A 22,487-nucleotide genomic window follows, 5' to 3' on the forward strand; every position below is an offset into this window, starting at 1 on the left:
CATCTCCAGGTAAACCGTCGCGGGGTCACCCGGTCATGTTGATATTTAGGGTGGTTGTGTTCCTCATCTCCAGGTATAAACCGTTGCGGGGTCACCCGGTCATGTTGATATTTAGGGTGGTTGTGTTCTTCATCTCCAGGTAAACCGTCGCGGGGTCACCCGGTCATGTTGATATTTAGGGTGGTTGTGTTCCTTCATCTCCAGGTAAACCGCCGCGCGGTCACCCGGTCAGGTTGCCCGGCCCGGTGTTTCGCTCCGCGCTCCAGGAGTGGGAAGAGGCCGAGTCGACCCCCCCTGGTGGCCAGCCGCTGTACTGCCAGGGCGTCTTCGACGCCATCACCATAGGTAAGATGTTCAGCCACTTCACTTCAAATCCGTATCATTGTAAAGCTGTGGTCCGGGGACCAACAGTGGTCCTTGAGGGGGTTCCAGGTGGTCCCCAGCTAAATGATGGAGAGTTGGTAACCAAAACCCTTATTCAGTGGTGGAAAGTAACTAAGTACTTTTACTTAAGTACTGTACTTAAGTATAATTTTGAGGAATTTGTACTTTACTTGAGTATTTCCAATTTCCAGTACTTTTACTTCTACTCCACTACATCTCAGAGCCATTCCTTTTTTTTTTTACTTCACTACAATTATTTGAAAACTTTAGTTACTAGTTACTTTGGCGATTTTTATTTTGATTAGACAACATACATTAACCACTTCAATGTCATACATTTCGGCCATTTGAAAATAGCCGACCTACAAGCTCACTTTGTTTCTTCTTTTTTTTTTGAACTTGTGAAATGGGACATTTTGCAATATGAGTACCTTTACTTTTAGTACTTTAAGTACATTTTGATGCCGATACTTACCGGCCGATACTCACACAGCAATTTTATTGTTTTTTTTATTTTATTTTAATCTTAATTTAATACATTCGATTATTCTTTTATTTTTTACATTCGAATATTCATTCGAATATGGAATAATTGTTGGCAGCACTAAACCACAGCATGGTTTGTTTTCAAATGGCACCCCGTTAGCAAAGCCAGCTTCGAGATTGCCCCAGTAATTCTTATCCACGCTATACACGCCTGAATCCTGAGCACTGCTCTCCCCCTGCCAACCTGGGGTGAGCCCTGAACTGAGCTCATGCTTCATTCAGTGTGTGTGTGTGTGTGTGTGTGTGTGTGTGTGTGTGTGTGTGTGTGTGTGTGTGTGTGTGTGCGTGTGCATGTGCGTGTGTGTGTGTGTGTGTGTGTGTGTGCGCGTGCCTGTGTGTGCGTGTTTGTGTGCGTCCAGACCAGGAGCAGACAGTGCATGTGTTCCGTAGCGGTGTCTATTGGACGATATCGACCAATGGGAACGTCAGCTCGCCGCTCCTCCTCCGCGATCGTTGGCCACACCTCCCCGTAGCGGTGGAGGCCGCCGCCTACTCCCCACTGGACCACAAGTGGTACTTCTTCAAAGGTACAGTATGACCTATGACCTTCTTCACGACCTATGACCTTCTCCAAAGGTACGACCTATGAACTATGACCTTCTTCAAAGGTACACCTTATGACCTTCAAATGTATGACTTATGACCTTCAAAGGCACGACCTATGACCTACGACCTTCTTCAAAGGTACGACCTACATACTGTATGGTGGTAAAAGTACTCAAACTTAACCCTTCTCTTAACCCCTTGAAATAGTTTGAGAATCACTGACCTAGAAACATGAGGTTTTTCAGAAAACTGTTTAGAAGACTTTTCTTTTAGAATCAGGCCTCAGATCTAAATGGGTTAAGTGAAATAATCAATACTGTACTGTACTGTAGAAGTACTCTGTTACAAGTAAAAGTCTGCTGTTCAAATTATTGGTATCAAAATGTACTTAAAGTACCAAATTGTAAAAAAAAAAGTACTCCTTTTTCTAGTTTTCGCATTGGAAAATCTTTTGAAATCTACAAGCTCACAATGCATTGTGAGCTTGTGGATCGACTACTTTCAAATGGACGAAATGTATATAGGGCTGCAGTTGGTAATGTATGTTATGTAATAATAATCAAAATAATAATCATCAAAAAAGTAGAGTAGAATTGGAAATACTCAAGTAAAGTACGTCAAAATTGTACTCAAGTACAGTACTTCATACTCACACCACTGCCTACCCTGTCCTGCAGTGCTGATTTTCACAGCAATTCTTCATGTAGTTTTAGTCAGTCTTTTGAATAAGAATTCCATGTAGTTTGAGTCACATTTTAGTCACCTGGATGGTTTTAGTTTTAGTCTAGTTTTAGTTGACTGAATAGCATGATGGCGTTGTATAATGTCCGATTTACACATAGCTATGTGACGAAAATAGCCGATCTACTAGCCTAGCCCTCACCGTGCTGTGAGCTTGTAGATCTGCTATTTTCGGAGCGTCACACCCGTGTGCAGCCAAGCATAAATGTATGCGTCTTAGTTCTACTACTGGTCATAGGTTTTTGTCATCAAAGCTTATTTTTTTTGCCTGTAGTCGACTCGTTTTAGTAGAAAATGATGTGCAGATGATGTGCAATGATGTGCAGATTTAGATCTGAGGACGATTCTACAAATGTCTTCTGAATCCTGACAGTTTTCTGAAAAACCCTATATCAGTGGTTCTCAAACATTTTCATGTCAAGGAGCCCCACATTTTTTATCTCAATCTCAAAATGTGTTGTTCCATGTTCCAGAAGCAAAGATTTGAGTTAAAAACGTTTGCTCTGAAAGAATACATATTCGAAATTTGCACGATTTTTCAAAAAATAGCAGACCTACAAGCTCGTAGCGCGGCACTCAGTGTCACGCTATGAGCTTGTAGATCTGCTATTTTTCAATAGCTAAAGTATAACATAATGCTTTAAAACACCAAATGGGGTTCCCGCCCAGAATGGGTTAACGCTGACCTTACCCGCTGCTACATGGCAAAAAAAAGAAAAAAACTCTCCTCACCTATCTGTGAAGGGACCGACACTCCTTTATGGAGGAATGTGTCTGCTTCTGTTAAAAGGGAAAGTGCTACGTAACGGTATTTTGCGTTCCCCGTCACCTGAATGCAAGACACAATTAACAGCTCGTTTATTGCCTTCAGTGACGCCCAGCTGTAGCCAATCGTAACATTAACCACTTCAACTCTAGTATGTACTTCTTTAACCAGAGGTCCGCCATGAAGCGTCTATACTAGAAGTGTTGTTTTTGTAAACTAAAACGAAGACGATTTTCTTTTCGTCGACTACCTTTTTCCACTGACTGAAGAGACAAACGTGTAAATCACCAATGCACATAGGTGGCCTTACACAGGGACAGCTAAAACAATGAAACAAAGACAATTATAAAAGGGAAAACAATTGAGAAAAAATTACTGTTAAACAAAAAACAAAATCGATATTAATATATAGATATACTGTAACTCGAAAACCTCATGAGTCAGCAAAATATCATAGGATTTTTTTTTTTTTTTTTTAAGGAAAAAAAAGAAAAGGAAAACTATAAACAAACAGAACAAAACATACAGACACTACAGACCAGTACAAGACAAACACAAATAAGATGTGTACAGTACAAGGGCTACAGATACAGTCAAGGGAGCCAAAAGCAAACCGTTGGTCACAACGTCATATCAATTAAATAATTAATTGAACTGCGTCAAGCAAGAGCTTTGGACCAGTTGCCCACAGTGTCCGCTCTGGCTCCATTCATCTTGGCAGTAGAACGCTCCAGTAAACCAATATCAGAAAAGCAATTAAGCCAATTTCTCTTCAAGTTAACAGTCGGTTCAAACCAGTTTTTGATAATTGTTTTCTTAGCAGCAGTTGAGGCAGCTAATAATATGCGTTTGTCCTGAAAGGTTAATGCGATGTTCGGGTTAGTCTTATCCTTCCGCTGCATGTCGGGACTCAGGAAGCCACGGGTTAGTTTTAACCTGGCCACGTGTCATGCACCCCAAAAATCAGCCGTGGGCGACCGAGAACTTTAACCCGCCAATGCTTTCCTCTCCACGCAGGGAAGAGGACGTGGCGCTACAACGCGTCGTCCAGCCACCTGGACACGGGCTTCCCCCGGAAGAACAGCGAGCTGGGCCTGCCGCACCACCCGGACTGCGCCTTCTACTACGCCCCGCTCGGCCACATGGTGCTCTTCAAGGGCTCACGCTACTCCGTGCTTAACCTGGCCACGCTGCGCTCCGAGCCCTACTACCCACGCAAGCTGGCCGACTGGCCCGGGGTGCCGCAGCGCACCAACGGCGCGCTGTCGCGCCCCGGCGACGGAGGGCGCCTCTACCTGTTCCGCGAGCAGCGCTTCTGGAGGTTCGACCCGGCCAAGGTGAAGGTCACCCGCGAGGGCCAGTGGGCCCAGGACCTGAGCTGGACGGGTTGCCGGGCGGCGCCTCGGAGCAACCACATCCTCTGACACACTTTGTGTTGGAATCAAGTGTTGTTTTCGTCGACTAAAACTGAGACGAAAAATGTTCGTCGACTACCTTTTTTCACTGACGAAAACGAAATGGAAACTGAATGAAAACGAAGCTATTATGACTAAAACTAAGACTAAATATATTGACAATTTCGTCAACAGATAAAAACTAGACAAACAATTAGGAAGGGACTAGTGTGACTAGAGATCCAGTAGGCTATAAGTCATTTTACACTTGGTTGCATGCTGAAAATAGACTGCAGCGGTCAGTGAGGCATCTATTTTATAAATAATATCTATGAGCCCACTACTACAAGGGAAGGAACCAGGGGGGGGTCATCGATATGTCCTACAGGGGTGAGGGGTCACCGACATGTCCGTACATGGACAAATGTGTCTGTGGCAAAGTCTTGCTCTTGTCCATGGCAACTTGTTGTTTTTTCATTTGTTTTTACACACTACCATGATCTTCTAATTTTGATCACAAGATCCAATTACTGAATGTCAAGTCTCCAGGTTTCCTTCAGAATATATGTATGACACTGATTTACTATGACACTATGGCATACTAGGAGTCCAACTGTGACACTGCCGCATACTGTACATGTATGAAGAAAATGTCCTGTCCTGGTATTGAGAGTAAATGACACATAACATACTGGTTGACAACAAGGGAATATATTGGTTAAACTATGGTTGCATATTTAACTCTGAGATGTAGTGTCCGGAAAATATGTTGCGTTTTGTGTTGTTAAACCATGGTCATTCATTTTCTTTTTTCTCTTTTTTAAATAATTTTTATCCCATGATTTTGCAACCCATTTTTTCACCCAGTGTCAATTATCTAATGTAATCCTGGGTGCTACACTTCCTCTGTCGACCTGGGGGAGCAGCGGACTGACCACATGCTTCCTTCTATGCATGAGGAGTCCAAGCTGCTTCTTTTCACCTCCCAGCCGGACGTAGCACATAAAGGAACACGTTATTACAACCAGTTCCTTTCCCCTCCATCAGGCGCCCTGGTTGGCCAGGGGGAGGTAGTTTAGAGACCAGGATTACTGCATGTTTTTTGTAAGGGTACCTACCCTAGGGGACACGGGGAGAACATGCAAACTACAAACAGAAAGGCCCTTTCGCCAACCCCACCTCGGGTATAGGCTTTTTTTGATTGATTGAAATATTTATTAACAGTTTGTAGAATTTACAGTACATTTTAAGCACAAACTCAATACAAAAGACTGTCAACTGTGAGTGGACGACCCAATTAAGCATTACACTTGTTTACAACAGGGTCCACATTGTTCAATTCATCAAAAAAGGCACTGATGAAGCGGAGGAGGGAACACGCCCCCAGTGCCCATAGTGTCCCCAGCGGGAATCGAACCTAGGACCTTCTAGCTGTGAGGTGACAGCACTACCGACTGTGCCCCATATTATCTGTTGACATGGTTTGATCAGAGGGGGAGCTGTGGGGAAAAAGCATGGGAGCAATAGTTCCAGGAAGTGATGTACCAGGAACAGAACAGCTATAAAAGTACAGGAAGTTAGGCGGCCAGGTAGCCTATTCCATGTTTAGGTATCAATAAGGTTTGGTGGTGGTTTGTCAAAGATACTCTTTTTAAAGCCAAGACTAAACCATAATCATGAAAAACTATGAGATCTGAAGAAGAAAAGTTTGGTCAAACAATATTTTCTGAGGGTTTTAGCTCTGAATCCATTCAGAGTGTACAAATGTAACCAAATGGACTCTTACAGGTTCCATTTGTATGTGTTTTCCACCACAATTAAGCCAGCATGGCGGTGACCCCTGGAAGGAACTTAAATATGTCTACATACTTTACGCTAGATTTGAAATAAAGTGCAATTAATGTATGCTGTATGTACACTTTACTGAACAAGTTTATTGTTATTATTATTTGCACATGATCAGCAACCACATTTCAAATGTTTATTGTGGCTGTATTTGTAATATTAGATATGAAATAAATGTTTCCAGTTTTGACTTGTGTTATATGAAAGATGAAGTCTACATGTTTGCAACTCTGCTGCCACCACATGGTGAAACAGTGCTATTGCAGACTCAAATCATTGTAGCGATAATCAGATAGATTGCTCCATGTTTGATCAATGATCAGTGACCTTATACGATGAGAAAAGGTCTGGACAATGAACTTTCTACATATTTGACTGAGAATTAAAGCTAGGCTAAGTGATTAAAATACTTGTCAAACACTATAGCAATGATTACTGTCACAATATAGAGCCATTTAACACTTACTGAACAATTATAGCAATGATTAGTGTCACAATATAGAGCTATTTAACACTGTTACTGAACACACACTATATAGCAATGATTACTATCAGAATATAATTTTTAATGCTTTGAAACATTGAGAGAAACTTCATTAAACTGCACATTATAATCCAGCCTACCGACTCACCGAGTTGAGATGTCACAAAAGAGCACTGCACATTTGCACAACGCTAATCAAAATGTACACATTAATTAAGAATACAACATATCAAATAGCCATTGAAGTTGTTTTAATTAAAGAGCATGCAATATCAGACAGTACAAGCAAGCCTGGGGCTCTTCAGCAAAAACATGGATATATAAAAATAACTTAAAAACATACAAAACAATGAAATGTAATGATTCGTAACAAACTATTCTCTTTACATGACATAATTGGTCACAGCTCCAGCATTCTACTGAGATTGATCATCATGTGCAAAAAGGTTGTGGGTTCAACAACACCCCGTCTGTCACACAAACCTGATCTGGTTAATTCCAGTTAATCACTCGTTCCTTAAGAGGTATCACCTGTGTTAATCCCCCCCCAAACTGTGGCCAGGCTGATCCCTCGGTGCACGCCAGCCTTATGTTGTTACGTAGAACACTTTGGTGTTAAGCCTCGTTGATTTTATACTAAAAAGGAGTAGGTTACTGAAAAAAGCACACATTTTCAAAATAAAAAGGACTTATTTTCTATGAATTACACACCCCATGGGCCATGAAGCCTGGAATTCATGTATGAATCCATTTAGACCTGAGGCCGATTCTAAAAATAAAAAGTCTTCTAAATCATGACCCTATGTTTCTATGTCAGTGGTGCTCAACCTTTTTCATGTCAAGGACCCCCATGTCTGTAATTGGCCACACGGACCCCCATCTGAAAATATGTTGTTCCAGGGAACGCCTCCCCAGAAGCAAAGATTTGAGTTAAAAACGTTCGCACTTAAAGAATATATATTCAAAGGTTTGTGCCACATTTAAGTATAACATAATGCTTAAAAACACCAAAAGGGGTTCCCGTCCTGAATGGGTTAAGCCTGATTTTATACAAAAGGAATAGTAAAAAAAATAAAACTCCATATATATATATATATATATATATGACGGGCAGAGTCTCGTAGTTTTTGGCGGAAGGAATGCGACAAAAACTAAAACATCACCATGAATTCAACTTCAAGGCCTCACGGTGGCGTGTAATTGATGGAAAATAAGTATAAAATTGTAGAGAAGAGTAGTTCACCCCCCCAACAAAAAATAACGTAAGTTCTCACTTCCGTTAATAGCCTAATAATGTCTCAAATGTACATAGCACGTACTTATCTAGTTAATAGCCTAATAATATCTCAAATGTATATAGCGCTTTTCTAAGTACCCAACAACGACACTTTACATTGGTCTTCAGTTCACAATGATTCTTGCTTCAGTTAATCCAAACGCTGGGAAGTGCATTCAACCACAGAGATACATACTGTACATTATCAACCAGGCTCCACACAGCATAAATTTCCCCAAAGAAGGGGCTCCCAAATGTTTCTGTGAGCTTGTAGATCTACCATTTTGGCTATTTTCTAACTCTGGTACCATACATAGCTCTAATGCCTTCATTAGAGCTATGGAACTGTTCTCTTCCTACGCTCGCATAAATGCAGACTGGCCTCTCGTCTGTAGCGTAAATGTAAAAAAAACGTTTTACCTACTCACCAATACAAAGGTGGCTTGTGTTATTAGAAAGCCTACTTTCCTTAGTGGACACACTCGGAGCCCCCCACCACACGTATACAATGTACTATTTGGCCAGAAAGGGATTGTTTATCTCCGGAAGGAAAATCTTGTCTATGATATTTTTCTCTTGGCAATATCGGTAGAGGGCGCAGTAGAGTAACTAAAAGTATATTTTTTCCGGTGGAAAAACAATCCCTTTCTGGCCAAAAAGTACCCATTTTGTGGTGGTGAGGAGGTGAAACGTTCTTTATATTTCCGCTACATAGGAGAGGCTGGTCTGCATTTCATGCGAGGGCAGGAAGAGGAAGAGAACAGTGGCAGAGCCTTAATGCAACGGCAGCAAAGGGCATTAGGGCTATGGACCAGAGCTAGCTATTTTCTGAAGTTCTGAACATGCTTTTGACTTTTACCTGAAAACACACACACACACACACACACACACACACACACACACACACACACACACACACACACACACACACACACACACACACACACACACACACACACACCATGTTCTTTATTATAAGTAAGGGTAATAATAATAATAATACAAATAATAACAATAATAATAAAAACGGGTAACTTACTTGCAAACAATACAAAAATAACGACTCCGCAACCCACTGTTTGGGAAACACTGCCCTAAAGGAATATTGGCACCAAGATCACAGCGGTCTACCTTGTAAAGCTAACGTGATTGTAAACACTGGAAATACCCATTAAGAGTCACAGGTTGGGGGCGCTATACATTCCTAGGATTATAGCTGCTGAGCATGTTGAGCTCTAGTTAAAAAACATGGAAACTGCATAGAAATACATTACACATTCAACATTAGTGGATTGACAGTTTTATCCCTAATGAATCATTATTAGAAGCACATGGCTGGGAACCGTGTTATCACAGTTCAGAGGTTTATCAGCCATGTTTGCCGTTATCTGTTGTTGATAAGCAAACATTTTGCGCTGGCTATGTTGGTTATCTGCAGCCTACCAAGCTGTAGATTCTATGTTGGTGTGTTGCTTATCTGCAGCCTACCAAGCTGTAGATTCTATGTTGGTGTGTTGGTTATCTGCAGTCTACCAAGCTGTAGATTCTATGTTGGTGTGTTGGTTATCTGCAGCCTGCCAAGCTGTAGATTCTATGTTGGTGTGTTGGTTATCTGCAGCCTGCCAAGCTACACCATTCTACACGTTTCAAACGCGCAGGCAGCCGTGTGCGCATGACACGAGCGAGCACAAGACAAGACAGGATCGTGGCCCGCTTGTCGCTCCTACCCGTCTGTCAGACTGCCGGCGGCACCTCCCCTACCCGAACGCTCGCCTACAGTCTCAACGACGAACGAACGAGCGTCGGTCGGACGAAGCTGAGAAAAGGTCAGATGAAGAACTCGTCCAGTTCGTCGCTGTGTTTGTCGCGTGCGAACCCCGCAGGTTCGGCCGCTGTTCCCCCGAGTGTCCTCTCTGTCGCGGGTTCCTTGGAAGGGCTTTGACCGGCCGCTACAGTCCTGCCCCCGCATCCTCCCGTGGCCGGAGAGACAGACTTACAACCAGCCGCTGCGGTCCTGCCGCCTCCGTAGCCTTCCATAGTGGAGGAGACAGACTTACAACCAGCCGCTACAGTCCTGCCGCCTCCGTAGCCGTCCATAGTGGAGGAGACAGACTTGCAAAGCGTCCTGGAGGTCCCGGTAAGTGGCGGAGGCTGAGCCAAGCGCTTGGCAGGAAGACACTCAATCAGCTCCCGGGCCAGGCTCTCCAGAGCCGAGGCCCCGACGGCCGCGGGCCTCTCCTCCGACCACCGAGGGAACGAGAGCTCCGTCGACGACACCGGGCGCCGGACGTCGGAGGAGGAGCACCAAGGGGGAACGGGGACGCCCGTGTCCACATTGGTCTCCGGTTCCTCCTCGTCTTCCTCCTCCTCCTCCTCCAACAGGAGGTAAGAGAGGGAGTGGGAGAGGGAGCGGCGGAGGGGAGAGTCCCGGGGAGGAGGAGGAGGCGCGGGGGGGCAGGGGCTGCTGCGCTGCGAGGAGTAGCAGGAGCTGCCGGGAGGCGTGCTGCTGCAGCGGCCGCCGTCGGAGCCCCCCGGGCTCTCCCCTGTGGCGCACGGCTTCTCCAGGCCGGGGTCGGTGCGGGGTCTGTGACCTGTGAGGACCACAGACGCACAGGGGTCAGTGTAGGGTCTGTGACCTATGAGGACCACAGACACACAGGTGTCAGTGTAGGGTCTGTGACCTATGAGGACCACAGACACACAGGGGTCAGTGTAGGGTCTGTGACCTATGAGGACCACAGACACACAGGGGTCAGTGTAGGGTCTGTGACCTATGAGGACCACAGACACACAGGTGTCAGTGTAGGGTCTGTGACCTATGAGGACCACAGACACACAATGGGTCAGTGTAGGGTCTGTGACCTGAGGACCAGTGTTGTTTTCGTCGACTAAAACTAAGACGAAAAATGTCCGTCGACTACCTTTCTTCACTGACGAAAACTAAATGGAAACTAATTGAACTCTAAAGACTAAATCTATGGACAATTTCGTCAACAGATAAAAACTAGACTAAAATGTTAGTGGAGATTGGAGAAGAGATCCAGTATAAGTCATTTTACACGTGGTTGCATGCTGAAAATAGCTGATCTACAACTGAACAACATATTTTCAAGTGGGGGTCGGTGGCCTATTACATATAATTGGCGGGTGCTTGACATGAAAATGTTTGAGAACGACTGACATAGAAACATGAGGTTTTTCGGATTTAGAAGACATTTTGTAGAATCGACCACATGTCTAAATGGGGGTAAAAATAAATAAATAGAATATATATTTTTCTGACCTGGCCTGTGTCCTGTCCAGGACAGGGGCGTGCCGAGGGCGTGGCTCTGCAGCGTGGGGGCCTGTCCTCCTCCTCCTCCTGAGCCCCTCGGCGGGGGCCCCCGAGGGGAGCCGCTGCTGGGGCACGTCGGAGGGAAAGCAGCGCAGGTCAGAGGTCGCGGGGGCTGGGCCGGGGTTTTCACCTGCCGGACGGACAGAAGGAGAGGAGGGGAGGGATTAGGATTTACACTTAAAACGGGAGATTCAAGCGGGTTACCGTAAGCAACTTTGACAGAACGACCAGCCAACATATGGTTAACCCCATTTGGGCCATTTAGACCCGAGGACGATTCTACAATCCTGACAGTTTTCTGAAAAACCCTATGTTTCTATGTCAGTGGTTCTCAACCTTTTCGCGCAGTGAAGGGCGCTGTGGGACCCCCCCCCCCCCCCCCCCCCCAACTGAAAATATGTTGTTCCAGGGACCCCTTACAAGCAAAAGATGAGTTTAAAACGTTCGCTGTGAAAGCATTATATTCAAAGATTTGCGCCACATTTTCAAGATTTTTCAAAAATAGCAGACCTGCAAGCTTGTAGCGCGGCACTCGGTGCCGCACTATGAGCTTGTAGATCTGCTATTTTTCAATAGCTAAAGTATAACATAATGTTTACAACACCAAAAGGGGTTTCCGTTCAGAATTTAAAGCAGGCGACTTCTCAGTACATGACATTGGCCAAAGTAACGCTTTCTATTTATAGGACATTACATAAAGCCCAAATTCCAATACCCCAAATCTCTGCCACTCGCTCACTCACACTCAGTCACTCCAGCATGGCAAAATTATGGTGAAATTGGTGACCTGCTGAAACAGGTTACCATCTTCACGCAACTTACATGGAGGTCTTTAAATACTTGGCCTGAATACCGCTAGGTTGAACTCTGCTTAATGAATAAACATTCAGACACTGACATTATGTGATTGTCTACATGATTGTCACACATTTCAGCAGGTCAATTTCGGCTTAAGCCTCCATAAGCCTTACATTTCCTCCAAATTTGATTTGGAAAATTGTATAAACCTCAGATCAAGTGCCTAAGTGTGTGTAGTGCCAGCCTTCAGAACTGAGGGGGGGTAAAAAGTGTCTTGCTTTCTTTGGCCCCTGGACTGGTCGTCCAGGGGCCAAAATCGGACTAAAATCGGACTTGAAAATTCCTTTGAGAAGTTTCAAAAGGATCATCTTAAACCCAAATGGTTTTGGTTTCATTGTTTTGTATGCTCTCAAGAGATAAATTATTGTTAAACATCTGCATTACTTAATTTACGAGAAGTCTACACAATTAGAGAATGTAGAAGAAGTTTGCTAACCCTCAAAACATGGACTTATAACCACTGTAACCCTGGCATATCCCAATTTGATCATGATCATGACGTAGGCAGGGGGGAAAAAATACAAATATCGAACGATTTCCAAATGTACTGATCTAGTACAAGCTCACAAGGTGTGTCTTGATCGACCATTTCCTAGAAATTATCTAGAATTAAATTGTGTTGTAGATAAGTGGTTAGTCTGCGTTTTAGACGTGAAATTAATCCAGTGTCTTGCCCAAGGACACTTTGACATGTGGACAGGAGGAGCCGGGATTCGAACCGCCGACCCACAGGTCATTGGAAGACCTGCTCTACCTCCTGAGCCACAGCCGTCCGTGTGTTAGTATCAGCGTTTTCATTCTGAATGAATGGGGGAAAATAAACAAAAAAAATCACACCCGTGTGAACTTGAAGTGAAGGGCCCTCATGTAGATAAGTACATCATCATGACGTAACATGCCGATTTGCTCGTCCACACTATGACGTAAACTCTCCATCCATTGTCAATGGGAGTTTAATGTTTGTGTAAGATGAAAATCTACACTAATAGCTGAATTACGCCCCTCATAAAATAAGACACTGAACTTCACATTGCTGGCTCTGAACGTTTTCTTTCACACCCATATTTCCCCCAAACCACAAAGCAGAGATTTCAAGAGGGACAAGTACGAAGAAAACAAAATGACAACCTTTTCTTTCCAATCCAGATGTTTTATACGAGACAACGGTTGAGGCCCAGCGGACTGTGTACTGTATGTACAGTATGCTGGGAGATAATCACAGAGCAGCAGAGAGAGAGAGAGAGAGAGAGAGAGAGGCTCTCTCTCCCCTCCCCGGGCCAAAGAAGCCACATCGTCCCCAGCACAGTGGTCCCCAAAGTGGGGTCCGGGGACCCCCAGGGGTCCTTGAGGGAGTTCCAGGTGCGTCCCCAGCTAAATGATAGTTTGTAACCAAATGGACCCATATAAAAAAATAAAAAAATCCCAAAAGGTAGCACATCCAAAAATGTTAAATACATGGCAGACAAAGTACATTTCCATTACTTTATTGGCACACACCAAAAAGGAACGCTTTACGTGTTTCGGCGAGAGCTCTGACGATGCTCTCTGAAGCCCTTTCTTGGGTTCTCCTAATTCGAGGTCAAGCCACAAAGATCTGGCATGGGGGGGTCGGGGCTATGAAAGAAAGCCATGCACGCTCTACCCACAACAAACTCCCAGAAAACACAGAGCAACGCTGTGTACAACCACAGGCCTTTGATTTGAGTCACTGGTGTTGTGTGTTAAAAACATACCATTATGACGAGACTCAACAACATCGCTCAGTCAAATACAGGGTTACTGTGTGTGTGTACAAAATGTGAGAAGCCCCCCCCCCCATAATTTCTCTTCGTTCAAACTGCAAACGTATGTGCACATGTGGCTGTAGGCTACTGTACAGTGTACGCTCCCAGGCTCTGCACGTGCATCATTTCAGTGTCTGTAAAGTCAGGGTTTTACATGTAGGGCCTACTGCAGGAGTGGATTTGCTGTGGGTAGGTGGTGGGGACTAGTCTTTGAGTCTTTCATGGCCGGTGCAGCTATTGTCTTATCCCTGCTTCTGTTCGGACTGAATGAAATACAAGCATTTACTCTTATGTAGACTGATCCGATATGTTTGATATTTATTTAACTTTGATAAATATTACAATTTAAAAACGACAATAATTGCAAATAACCTGGCAATTGTCGTGAGAAGACGTATAATCATTTTGTCAGGTGCAAGCCCTCAAGTCCAACACTTACTTTTCAGGAGTCAAATTCATGAACAATATGACCTACAAGCTCAAGCCCATGCAGTATGTTTGGAGCTTGCGGATCTGTGTCTTTTGTGGGACATTTACGAGAAAAAAAACTAAAAGAAAAAGTAAAATCTGGAGATAAGATACAAGGTTTCTGCCGGACAGACAGCGGAGATACATGTGCTTAATGGGTTTTAGGAACCGCCCAACAATACCTGGAAGAGGATCTTGTTTCCGTCGAGGTCCTCGGTCTGCCAGCGGGAGGCACTGATGGGCGAGCAGGGGTTGGGCAGCAGAGGAACCAGCTGTCCCATCTCCTCCACCCGAAACTGGAGCACCGCCGAGCTGCATGGCTCCACCTCCACCCCCGGGGACAGGCGCTTAACGGCTAGCTGCAAGGACAGGCCTGGCTCTGTGAACACCAAGACACACAGCTACAGTTAGCTAACGGCTAGCTACGAGGACTGGCATGGTTCTGTGATGATAGCACCAAGACACACATCTACAGTTAGCTAACGGCTAGCTGCAAGGACAGACCAGCTGGCTCTGTGATGATAGCACCAAGACACACAGCTACAGTTAGCTAACGGCTAGCTACAAGGACAGGCCTGGTTCTGTGTGAACGCCAAGACACACCAGCAATAGTTAGACAGTTATGCATGGGTTAAAGCAGTGGTTTGCGGTGGTTTTCAACCCTTTTCACATCAATGACCAAAGTCCATTATTTTATTCTGCATTTGAGCCACGGACCACCATTTGATGACAGCCTCTCAGACCCAAAACTAAAGAATATGTCCACATCTCCATGCTGTATTGATGTTGGTACCATTAGGAGAGACAACAGGCATACGTTCTTGCATAACAGTTCTTCTACATGGGGCCCCGTGGGAGGTTAGGTTTAGGGTGAGGGTTTGAGATAGGTTGTAGTTGTAGGACTAATGACTGATCTAACCAATGACTAGTCTAAACCAAAAACTGTCTAAACTAAGTACTGCACCCCTTCTACATTCTCTAATTGTGCAGACTTCTCATCCTATATTTCACTATATTCAAACTTTATTGTCTCCACCAGGCCGAAGGCATGTGGGGAGAGTATGTTTTGCACTCCGTCCGTCCGTTTGTGTGTCCGTCCGTCCGTCCGTCCGTCCGTCCGTCCGTGTGTCCGTGAACAGCTAATCTCGGCCACCGTTAACCCGGTCGATGCCATATTTTGCACACACACTCCCTGGATGCCAACGATCAACCTCTGCCCCAAACTTTCCAGAACGGCCTGTTATAGCGCCACCAGGAGGCCGCTTTGTGCAAAACAAGTTTTTGCACAGTACACCTACACATTTTGTCCAAACATCACGCAAATTGGTACACAGTCTCTCTAGAGCCATTCAACGAAACGGGTCTTTCACATTTATCAGACTCCATCCTGATTGGTTAAGATTGGCTTCCAAAGTTCACAGGAGTGCTCAGTTTCAAACAAAATGCTGCAAATCATGAGCACATCGCGTGATTTCCGTGAAATTGTGCACCCACATTCCCACTAGGCCGAGGACGAAATGCCACATGAACAATTTCAACTCAGCCTCAAGGTGGCGCTATAACTGGCCAAAAAGTGTTTTTACCTCTAACTGCACGGATCTGTGGATAACCTGGTGGAGACCTGTGCCCGGAAGGGCACTTTTTCTAGTTAGTAGACTCAGTCAGGTCCATAGACAAATATACTGGGTAAACATACAAGAAACACGACAGGCAATAAAATCATAAAATAATGTAATAAATACATAACTTAACGCTCAGGCAGAACACACAGGCATGTACAGGTTCTTGAAAATTAACTTAAAAGTAATGTAATTTAACTATTCATCCATCCATCCACTGGGAGGAAACCCCGGGGCAGACCAAGGCGCAGATGGAGGGATCACATCGACTCACTGCGGCCTTGGAGGAAGTTACTAATGTTGCTCTGGAGAGGGTTGAAGATGGATGGATGGAACGCAGCGAATCGGTGCTATATACCAGGCTACAGAAACCCAGAGTAATCTAGTAAGAGAAGTGGCGACACACTTTGATCTCGCCGCACAGCGGATGCCTCTACAGTTCCAAACATTGGAACTATCCCATTGAGATAGAATGAGCACTTCCGCATTCCATTGTTACAATGGGAGTCAACGCTGGAAAACTTTTTTTTTTTTTTACTAAAAACTTTTTTTTTTTTAAGTCTTGACACAGGTAGGGTATGCTGCTTAAAACGTAACCTGACGTTCCTGACAGTACCCGTGTGCAGCGTGAACCAATCAGAAACTGTACCAGTGTGCAACGTGAACCAATCATAGAAACAGTAACAGGGTGAACCAAAACAGAAAAGTGACGTACCCGTGTGCAGGGTGAACCAACAGAAGCCCGCCTTCCCCTCCTGGGCCCTGCGCTGCAGCACGGTCTCGTAGAGCCTCACGGCATCGCGGTAGTTGTCGTGCGCGCTGTGCAGCGTGACGCGCAGCACCTCCCCGCCGCAGTGCACGGGCCTCACGGCCCACAGCGGCATGCCCACGCCGCCCAGCCGGTAGAAGTCCCGGCTGGGCAGGAGGTACGGGCGGAGCAGGGCGTCGGCAGGGGAGCACGACGACGAGATGTGGACCACGCCCCCTCCTGTTCCTAAAAGGGGGTTGGGTTTGAGTTGAGTTTCTGTGTTGTTTTCGTTGTCGACTAAAACTTAAGACGAAAAATGTCCGTTGAGTCGACTACCTTTTTTCACTGAAGATAACCTAAATGGAAACTGAATAAACTAAGCTATGACTACTAACCCTAAGACTAAATGTATTGACAATTTCCTCAACTAGACTGAAATGCTAGGAAGGGACTAGTGGACAAGAGATCCAGTGTAATTTACACTTGCTACGCTGCAACACATTGTGAGCTTGTAGATCGGCTATTTTCAGCAAGTGTAAAAACAGTCATTACGACGGCATCAAGGCCCGTCAAAATAGTCGACAAAATCAGCGCCACCACTCTCTGTGTGGTGGTACTGCCAGGGTCTTACCTGATATAGCGCCACCGCTCTCTGTGTGGTGGTACTGCCATGGCGGTCTCTGGAGGAAGTCGAGCACCCGCAGGATCCTCTGCTCGCCGTACGCCTCGTGCAGGAAGAAGGTGACGGCCAGGGAGGGGTAGCCTGGAGGAGGCAATGCTTTGCTTAACCCATTTAGACCTGAGGACGATTCTACAAAATGTCTTCTAAATCCTGACAGTTTTCTGAAAGACCTCATGTTTCTATGTCTGTGGTTCTCAAAGGACCCCAAAAAATATATGTAATTGGCCGCTGACCTCCATCTGAAAAAATGTTGTTCCCCCTGGAACCCCCCAGAAGCAAAGATACGAGTTAAAAACGTTTCACGATTTTTCAAAAATAGCAGACCTACAATGCTGCGCTATGAACTTGTAGATCTGCTATTTTTCAACAGCTAAAGCGTATCATAATGCTTAGAACACCAAAAGGGGTTCTCGCCCAGAATGGGTTAAATGCTTATAACTCTGGAAATACGCTCGCTGTCCATGGTAATAGACATCCATCCAAAGTTCGGATGTCATTTGTGATTTTGGTCTCGCATCGCAGGCAAAGGTTAGCTACACTTTGCCGCCACCTAGCGTTGCGAATAAGATTTTATTTATTTTAATATTTAAAAAAGAATATATCCCACGATATATATCCCACGACAGCTCACCTGTGGCGGGACAGAGGCGCGTTGATGATGACGACGACGTGCGTGCGTATGACGATGACGACGACGCAGCAGCGCGCAGCGGGGCCGCCCTCTCGGACACGTGGAAGATGCGCAGGCTGGGGCAGAGCCAGCGCAGCAGGCCGTCCAGAGTCTGCTGCAGGAGGAGGGAGTCTCCAGGGTTGGCCAGCAGGTGCATGTTCATCATCATCATCATCGTGGTCATCGTCTGCTGCTGCTGCTGCTGCCTGCGCCTGGCCGCCTCGTCTATCGGACACACGCACAGGCCTGGCACTGTTATTTAAATCGAGGGTGCGAGCACGACTCCAAATCGTTTCAGCAGTATAACTTTATAATATCGGGTGCACGGTGTGGGCACGTCACTTTATAAAGAGAGAACACCAGTATGACTAAAGACTAATTTATACATACTTTATAGATTAGAAGAAGAGACATAAACTTACTGGTTGGTGATGACATCTTACTGCAATCAGATCTAAAACGACAATAAAAAATAATACAATTAAAATACAGGAAAATGACATTAATGAATCACAAATATATTAACAGCTCTAATTCAGACAGATACAGTTTTTAAAAAGAAAACACAATTAACTGTCTCCCGTCTTGTGGTGGTCAGGGTTGCCATGAAGGTCCGCTTATTATATTTGTTTTTTCTGTAAAGTCACTTGCATATATTGGTAGTTGTGGGTTTCATTTTTTTGGTCTTGTTTCTAAAGTGTAGACGGCACAGTTTGTTTCTAGAGCCTGGAGTAGAACTTGAAGATAATCTCAGCTCTTCAAGTATAGGTCCATGTCCGCTCTCCCAATGGTGTATTTTATTGTGTAATCTGCCATGTAAGAACTGTGGGTGTTTTTAGGGCAGATTCGCAGTTCGCACTATATGGTCCCGGATGCGCACTCGGGACCACTTGGCAGATGTTGTGGTTAGTGTGAATGCTGCGTACCGTTCCCGGGAGTGGATCACCCCAACCGTTCCCGGGACCACTGGAGGTAGTCTATAGGGACCGATTGAAGTGTACTTGGTTACGGATCGCTGCAATGTGAACGCTCTAAAAAAATATATATATATTCTCTGTGACACATCTAGGTAGGGGCTACAATCTGCATTCAAAGATGTTCCTAGAAGCTTTGTCATTGGTCGAAAAAAGAAGGAAAAAAAACAGTCGAAATGACTAACCAATCAGGAAGTAGATAGAACGCAGATTGCGGCCCCTAGATGACTTTTTTTTGGGAGCGTTTTATCCATTGCTGGCTGTCTGAATACAAAAAATGTCAATGAAGTCCACACCCACAACACCATAGGGAGTTCAACAAACAATGTGCAACCCAGATTCGGCACAAACAATTAAGGGACTAAATTTCTTTCGCTCCTATGCCACCAAAATGTGGAACGCCCTACCAACAGCCATTTGACATGCAAAGGGCCCCTACGGACGGCTGCAATTCAAAACTGTCCCCAGTCAAATCTAAATCCCCTTTTCCCCCTTACTATATGTTTCTTTTCCCTTTTTACCTCCTTACATGATTTCTTGTTTATTATATAGAAGTGTATATTTGTATGTCTCTATATGTTCTGATGAATTGAAAAATCAGAACATTTAGATGCTGTGCTGTGCTGTACAAGTCTTCCTCCCTGGCCTGTGTGTGTCTGTGTGTTAGGCTGTGCAACAGTGACACCTGTGGTGAACAAACGCTATGTTCGTGCCCGGACACAGCGAGGGACACAGGGACAGACTACTAGACCCAGCCAGGGACAGACTAGACCCAGCCAGGGACACAGGGACAGACAGACCCAGCCAGGGACACACAGGGACAGACTGACCCAGCCAGGGACACACAGGGACAGACAGACAGACCGAGCCAGGCAGGGACACCGGGACAGACAGACAGACCCAGCCAGTGACACAGGGACAGACAGACAGACAGACCCAGCCAGTGACACAGGGACAGACAGACAGACCCAGCCAGGGACACGGGGACAGACAGACAGACCCAGCCAGGGACACACAGGGACAGACATACCCAGCCAGGCAGGGGCGCAGGGACAGACTGGCAGACAGACCCAGCCAGGGACACAGGGACAAACAGACCCAGGGACACAGCCACACACATAGCTGTCTATGCACCACTCAAAAAGGTGGACCCTGTTGTAAACAAGTGTAATGTAATATCAGTGTGTCGTCCACAGTAACAGTTTTTGTATAGAGTTGTGCTTTCATGTGAAATGAAATGTACCCATTCTGCAAACTGTTATACTTCAATCAATCAATCAAACCTGTTTGCTTATTTCTCCCACACAATCTGAATCTGGCAACTACTGGTTGGTGGTGGACTTGGAAAGTAGTAACATGTCCCGTTTGGGTGACCAGGCAGCCAGATCACCATGACAACACTCACTGTATCCTTGTTGTTAGCTTAGAAAACGGCCCAAAAATAACCTGGAACAATGGACACTGAAACAATAAGACACATTATGAAAGCCTCACAATTAAAAAAAACTATTGAAGCAAGAAGAAGCAGCAACAGTTTAGTCTGAAAATAAAGTCCAGCAAAGCGACCGACAGGATCAGCAGCAGCCTTTGTTAGCATGCATGCTAAAATAATATATAAGAAAGACATAAGACTGAAAATAAACTTTTAAATAACTCACTCTGCAGTTTCAGCGCCAGAGTCCTCCACGTTATTCCCATCATAATCGTAATCATCATCGTCCTCGATCCTCTTCAACGCGATCGGTCTTCGAAGCATCATCATCATCGTCATTATTGTCGTCCGATTTTTTCAGAGGACATTATTATTAGTAATTATCAATTACTGATCAAAGGACAATTAACCGCTGGACGGTATAATCAAGGAGTTATTGCTACATTGTTGCCGTCCCCGGTCCGGTCCCGGCGGTTGAAACAAAGTAACACAATCCTAGTACCGTTTGATTTCAGTCAGATCGACACACAGACACTCCTCCTCCTCCTCCTCCTAAAACTAAACGGGGTCGGGGTGACTCGCGTTGGGACGGCTGACGTCACCGGCCAAACACGCACCCTTTCTTTTTAATGCCCAAATAAATCTGATCCCGAAAAATAGGCGAGCCGATCGACCACTGCGCGTTGTAGGCTTGTAGTAGATCGGCTATTTTAAGTCTGTGATGATTATTTTACTTTCTTTAGTATCTGTAGCCTACTTAGATTAGTCGATTTGATTCAGCTGAAAACAAGAATGTCTCTTTTTTATTATAGCCACTGTCACAGAGCAGTTTTATTGAATATTTTTTATTTGACACTTTACTTTATTGGCAGAATAAACACATCTGTATTATCCAGTCGTCTAGGCCTATATATATTTTTATTGTAGGCTAAAGGAATTAATTAAGGCAGCAGTGAGCCGACCCCCGTTTGAAATAATCTGATCAGGGACCCCTAGAGATGAGATTTAGAGGCTACAGAATTCTGGCGAAATGGCAAACATGCAGGGATGCAGAAAGTGATAGTCATATTCTCTCATTGTGCCATCTTAATTCTAATCTTGCCAGTGAATGAAATGTAACTGTTCCCCAGTTGTTTATATATATATATATATATATATATATATATATATATATATATATATATATATAGTTTTGAGGTATTTTTATTTTCCAATATTGGTGAAAAGAGTGCATATTATTTTTTAAATATTCCTAAAAAAAAAGATATTTCCATTGTGGGTGTATTGGATTTTTCTCTATATCACACTATTCACCCGAACACCTGCCTGTAGGAAAAATCAGGGATGTGGGCAGGGAAACAAACCTACAGTAGCCTACCTTCTATGATGTCCCTGAGCATCATGAAGGAACTGCAAGACCCACCCACCTCAGACAGACATCAGCAACATTATGAAAATTGCAAAAATATAATTGTCACTATATGGGCCCTATCTCACGCCATCCCTTATCCCTATGAACTAAAATTATAATTTTATAAGGTTTTTAAAAAGAGGTCATATACAAGGGATAAGGGAAGGCATGATATATAGCCATTATAGGGGAAAGGGACCATGCATGCCGAAACTGAGCTGCATGGCCAATGCTGCTGCTGCCCCAAAATCTAATCTAAAGCCGTCAATAATCACAGGCCATGCAGCAGATGGTGTGAAGGGACAAAGAGCCAGACGGGGTGCACGGAATTAAAAGTGCACAGGAGGACCTATATATGGATGGACGGGGGACTCTAAACCCTGAACATTAAACCCTTAAATACACGTTAAGCGCATTAAATTCCTCTCCGTTTTTCATTTGTAGTGTGGCGGGGTCCTCTCTATTTCTTAAGGACACAGTTTTCTGAAAGCCCTGTGGGGCAGTGGTTCTCAAACTTTTTCATGT

The 22,487-nt window shown here is 44.7% G+C and overlaps 2 protein-coding genes across 2 annotated transcripts in view; one reads left to right on the forward strand and one right to left on the reverse strand.

Annotated features, from left to right (window-relative positions):
- Positions 1 to 4,647, forward strand: part of mmp28 (matrix metallopeptidase 28) — a 38,624-nt gene extending 33,977 nt beyond the window's left edge. The window contains exons 6-8 of the mRNA XM_083772943.1: positions 205 to 345; positions 1,290 to 1,457; positions 4,001 to 4,647. Of these exons, the coding sequence (XP_083629069.1) occupies positions 205 to 345; positions 1,290 to 1,457; positions 4,001 to 4,407 (716 nt within the window). The 3' untranslated portion in view covers positions 4,408 to 4,647. The remainder of the gene's footprint in view (positions 1 to 204; positions 346 to 1,289; positions 1,458 to 4,000) is intronic.
- A 5,162-nt stretch (positions 4,648 to 9,809) lies between these two features.
- On the reverse strand, positions 9,810 to 21,015 carry fam124b (family with sequence similarity 124B; the record flags this gene model as incomplete). The annotated part of the gene is made up of 8 exons (XM_083773116.1): positions 20,778 to 21,015; positions 18,568 to 18,599; positions 18,107 to 18,370; positions 17,425 to 17,556; positions 16,761 to 17,039; positions 14,609 to 14,805; positions 11,266 to 11,446; positions 9,810 to 10,573 (listed from the first exon to the last, which is right to left on the reverse strand). Exons 1-8 carry the CDS (start codon positions 20,888 to 20,890, stop codon positions 9,810 to 9,812), a joined length of 1,962 nt encoding a protein of 653 aa, XP_083629242.1. The 5' UTR covers positions 20,891 to 21,015.
- Between the last annotated feature and the right edge of the window lie 1,472 nt (positions 21,016 to 22,487).

The sequence above is a fragment of the Protomyctophum parallelum genome (genome assembly GCF_964188405.1).
Source record: "Protomyctophum parallelum genome assembly, chromosome: 9".
In the NCBI taxonomy this organism is placed as follows: Eukaryota; Metazoa; Chordata; class Actinopteri; order Myctophiformes; family Myctophidae; genus Protomyctophum; species Protomyctophum parallelum.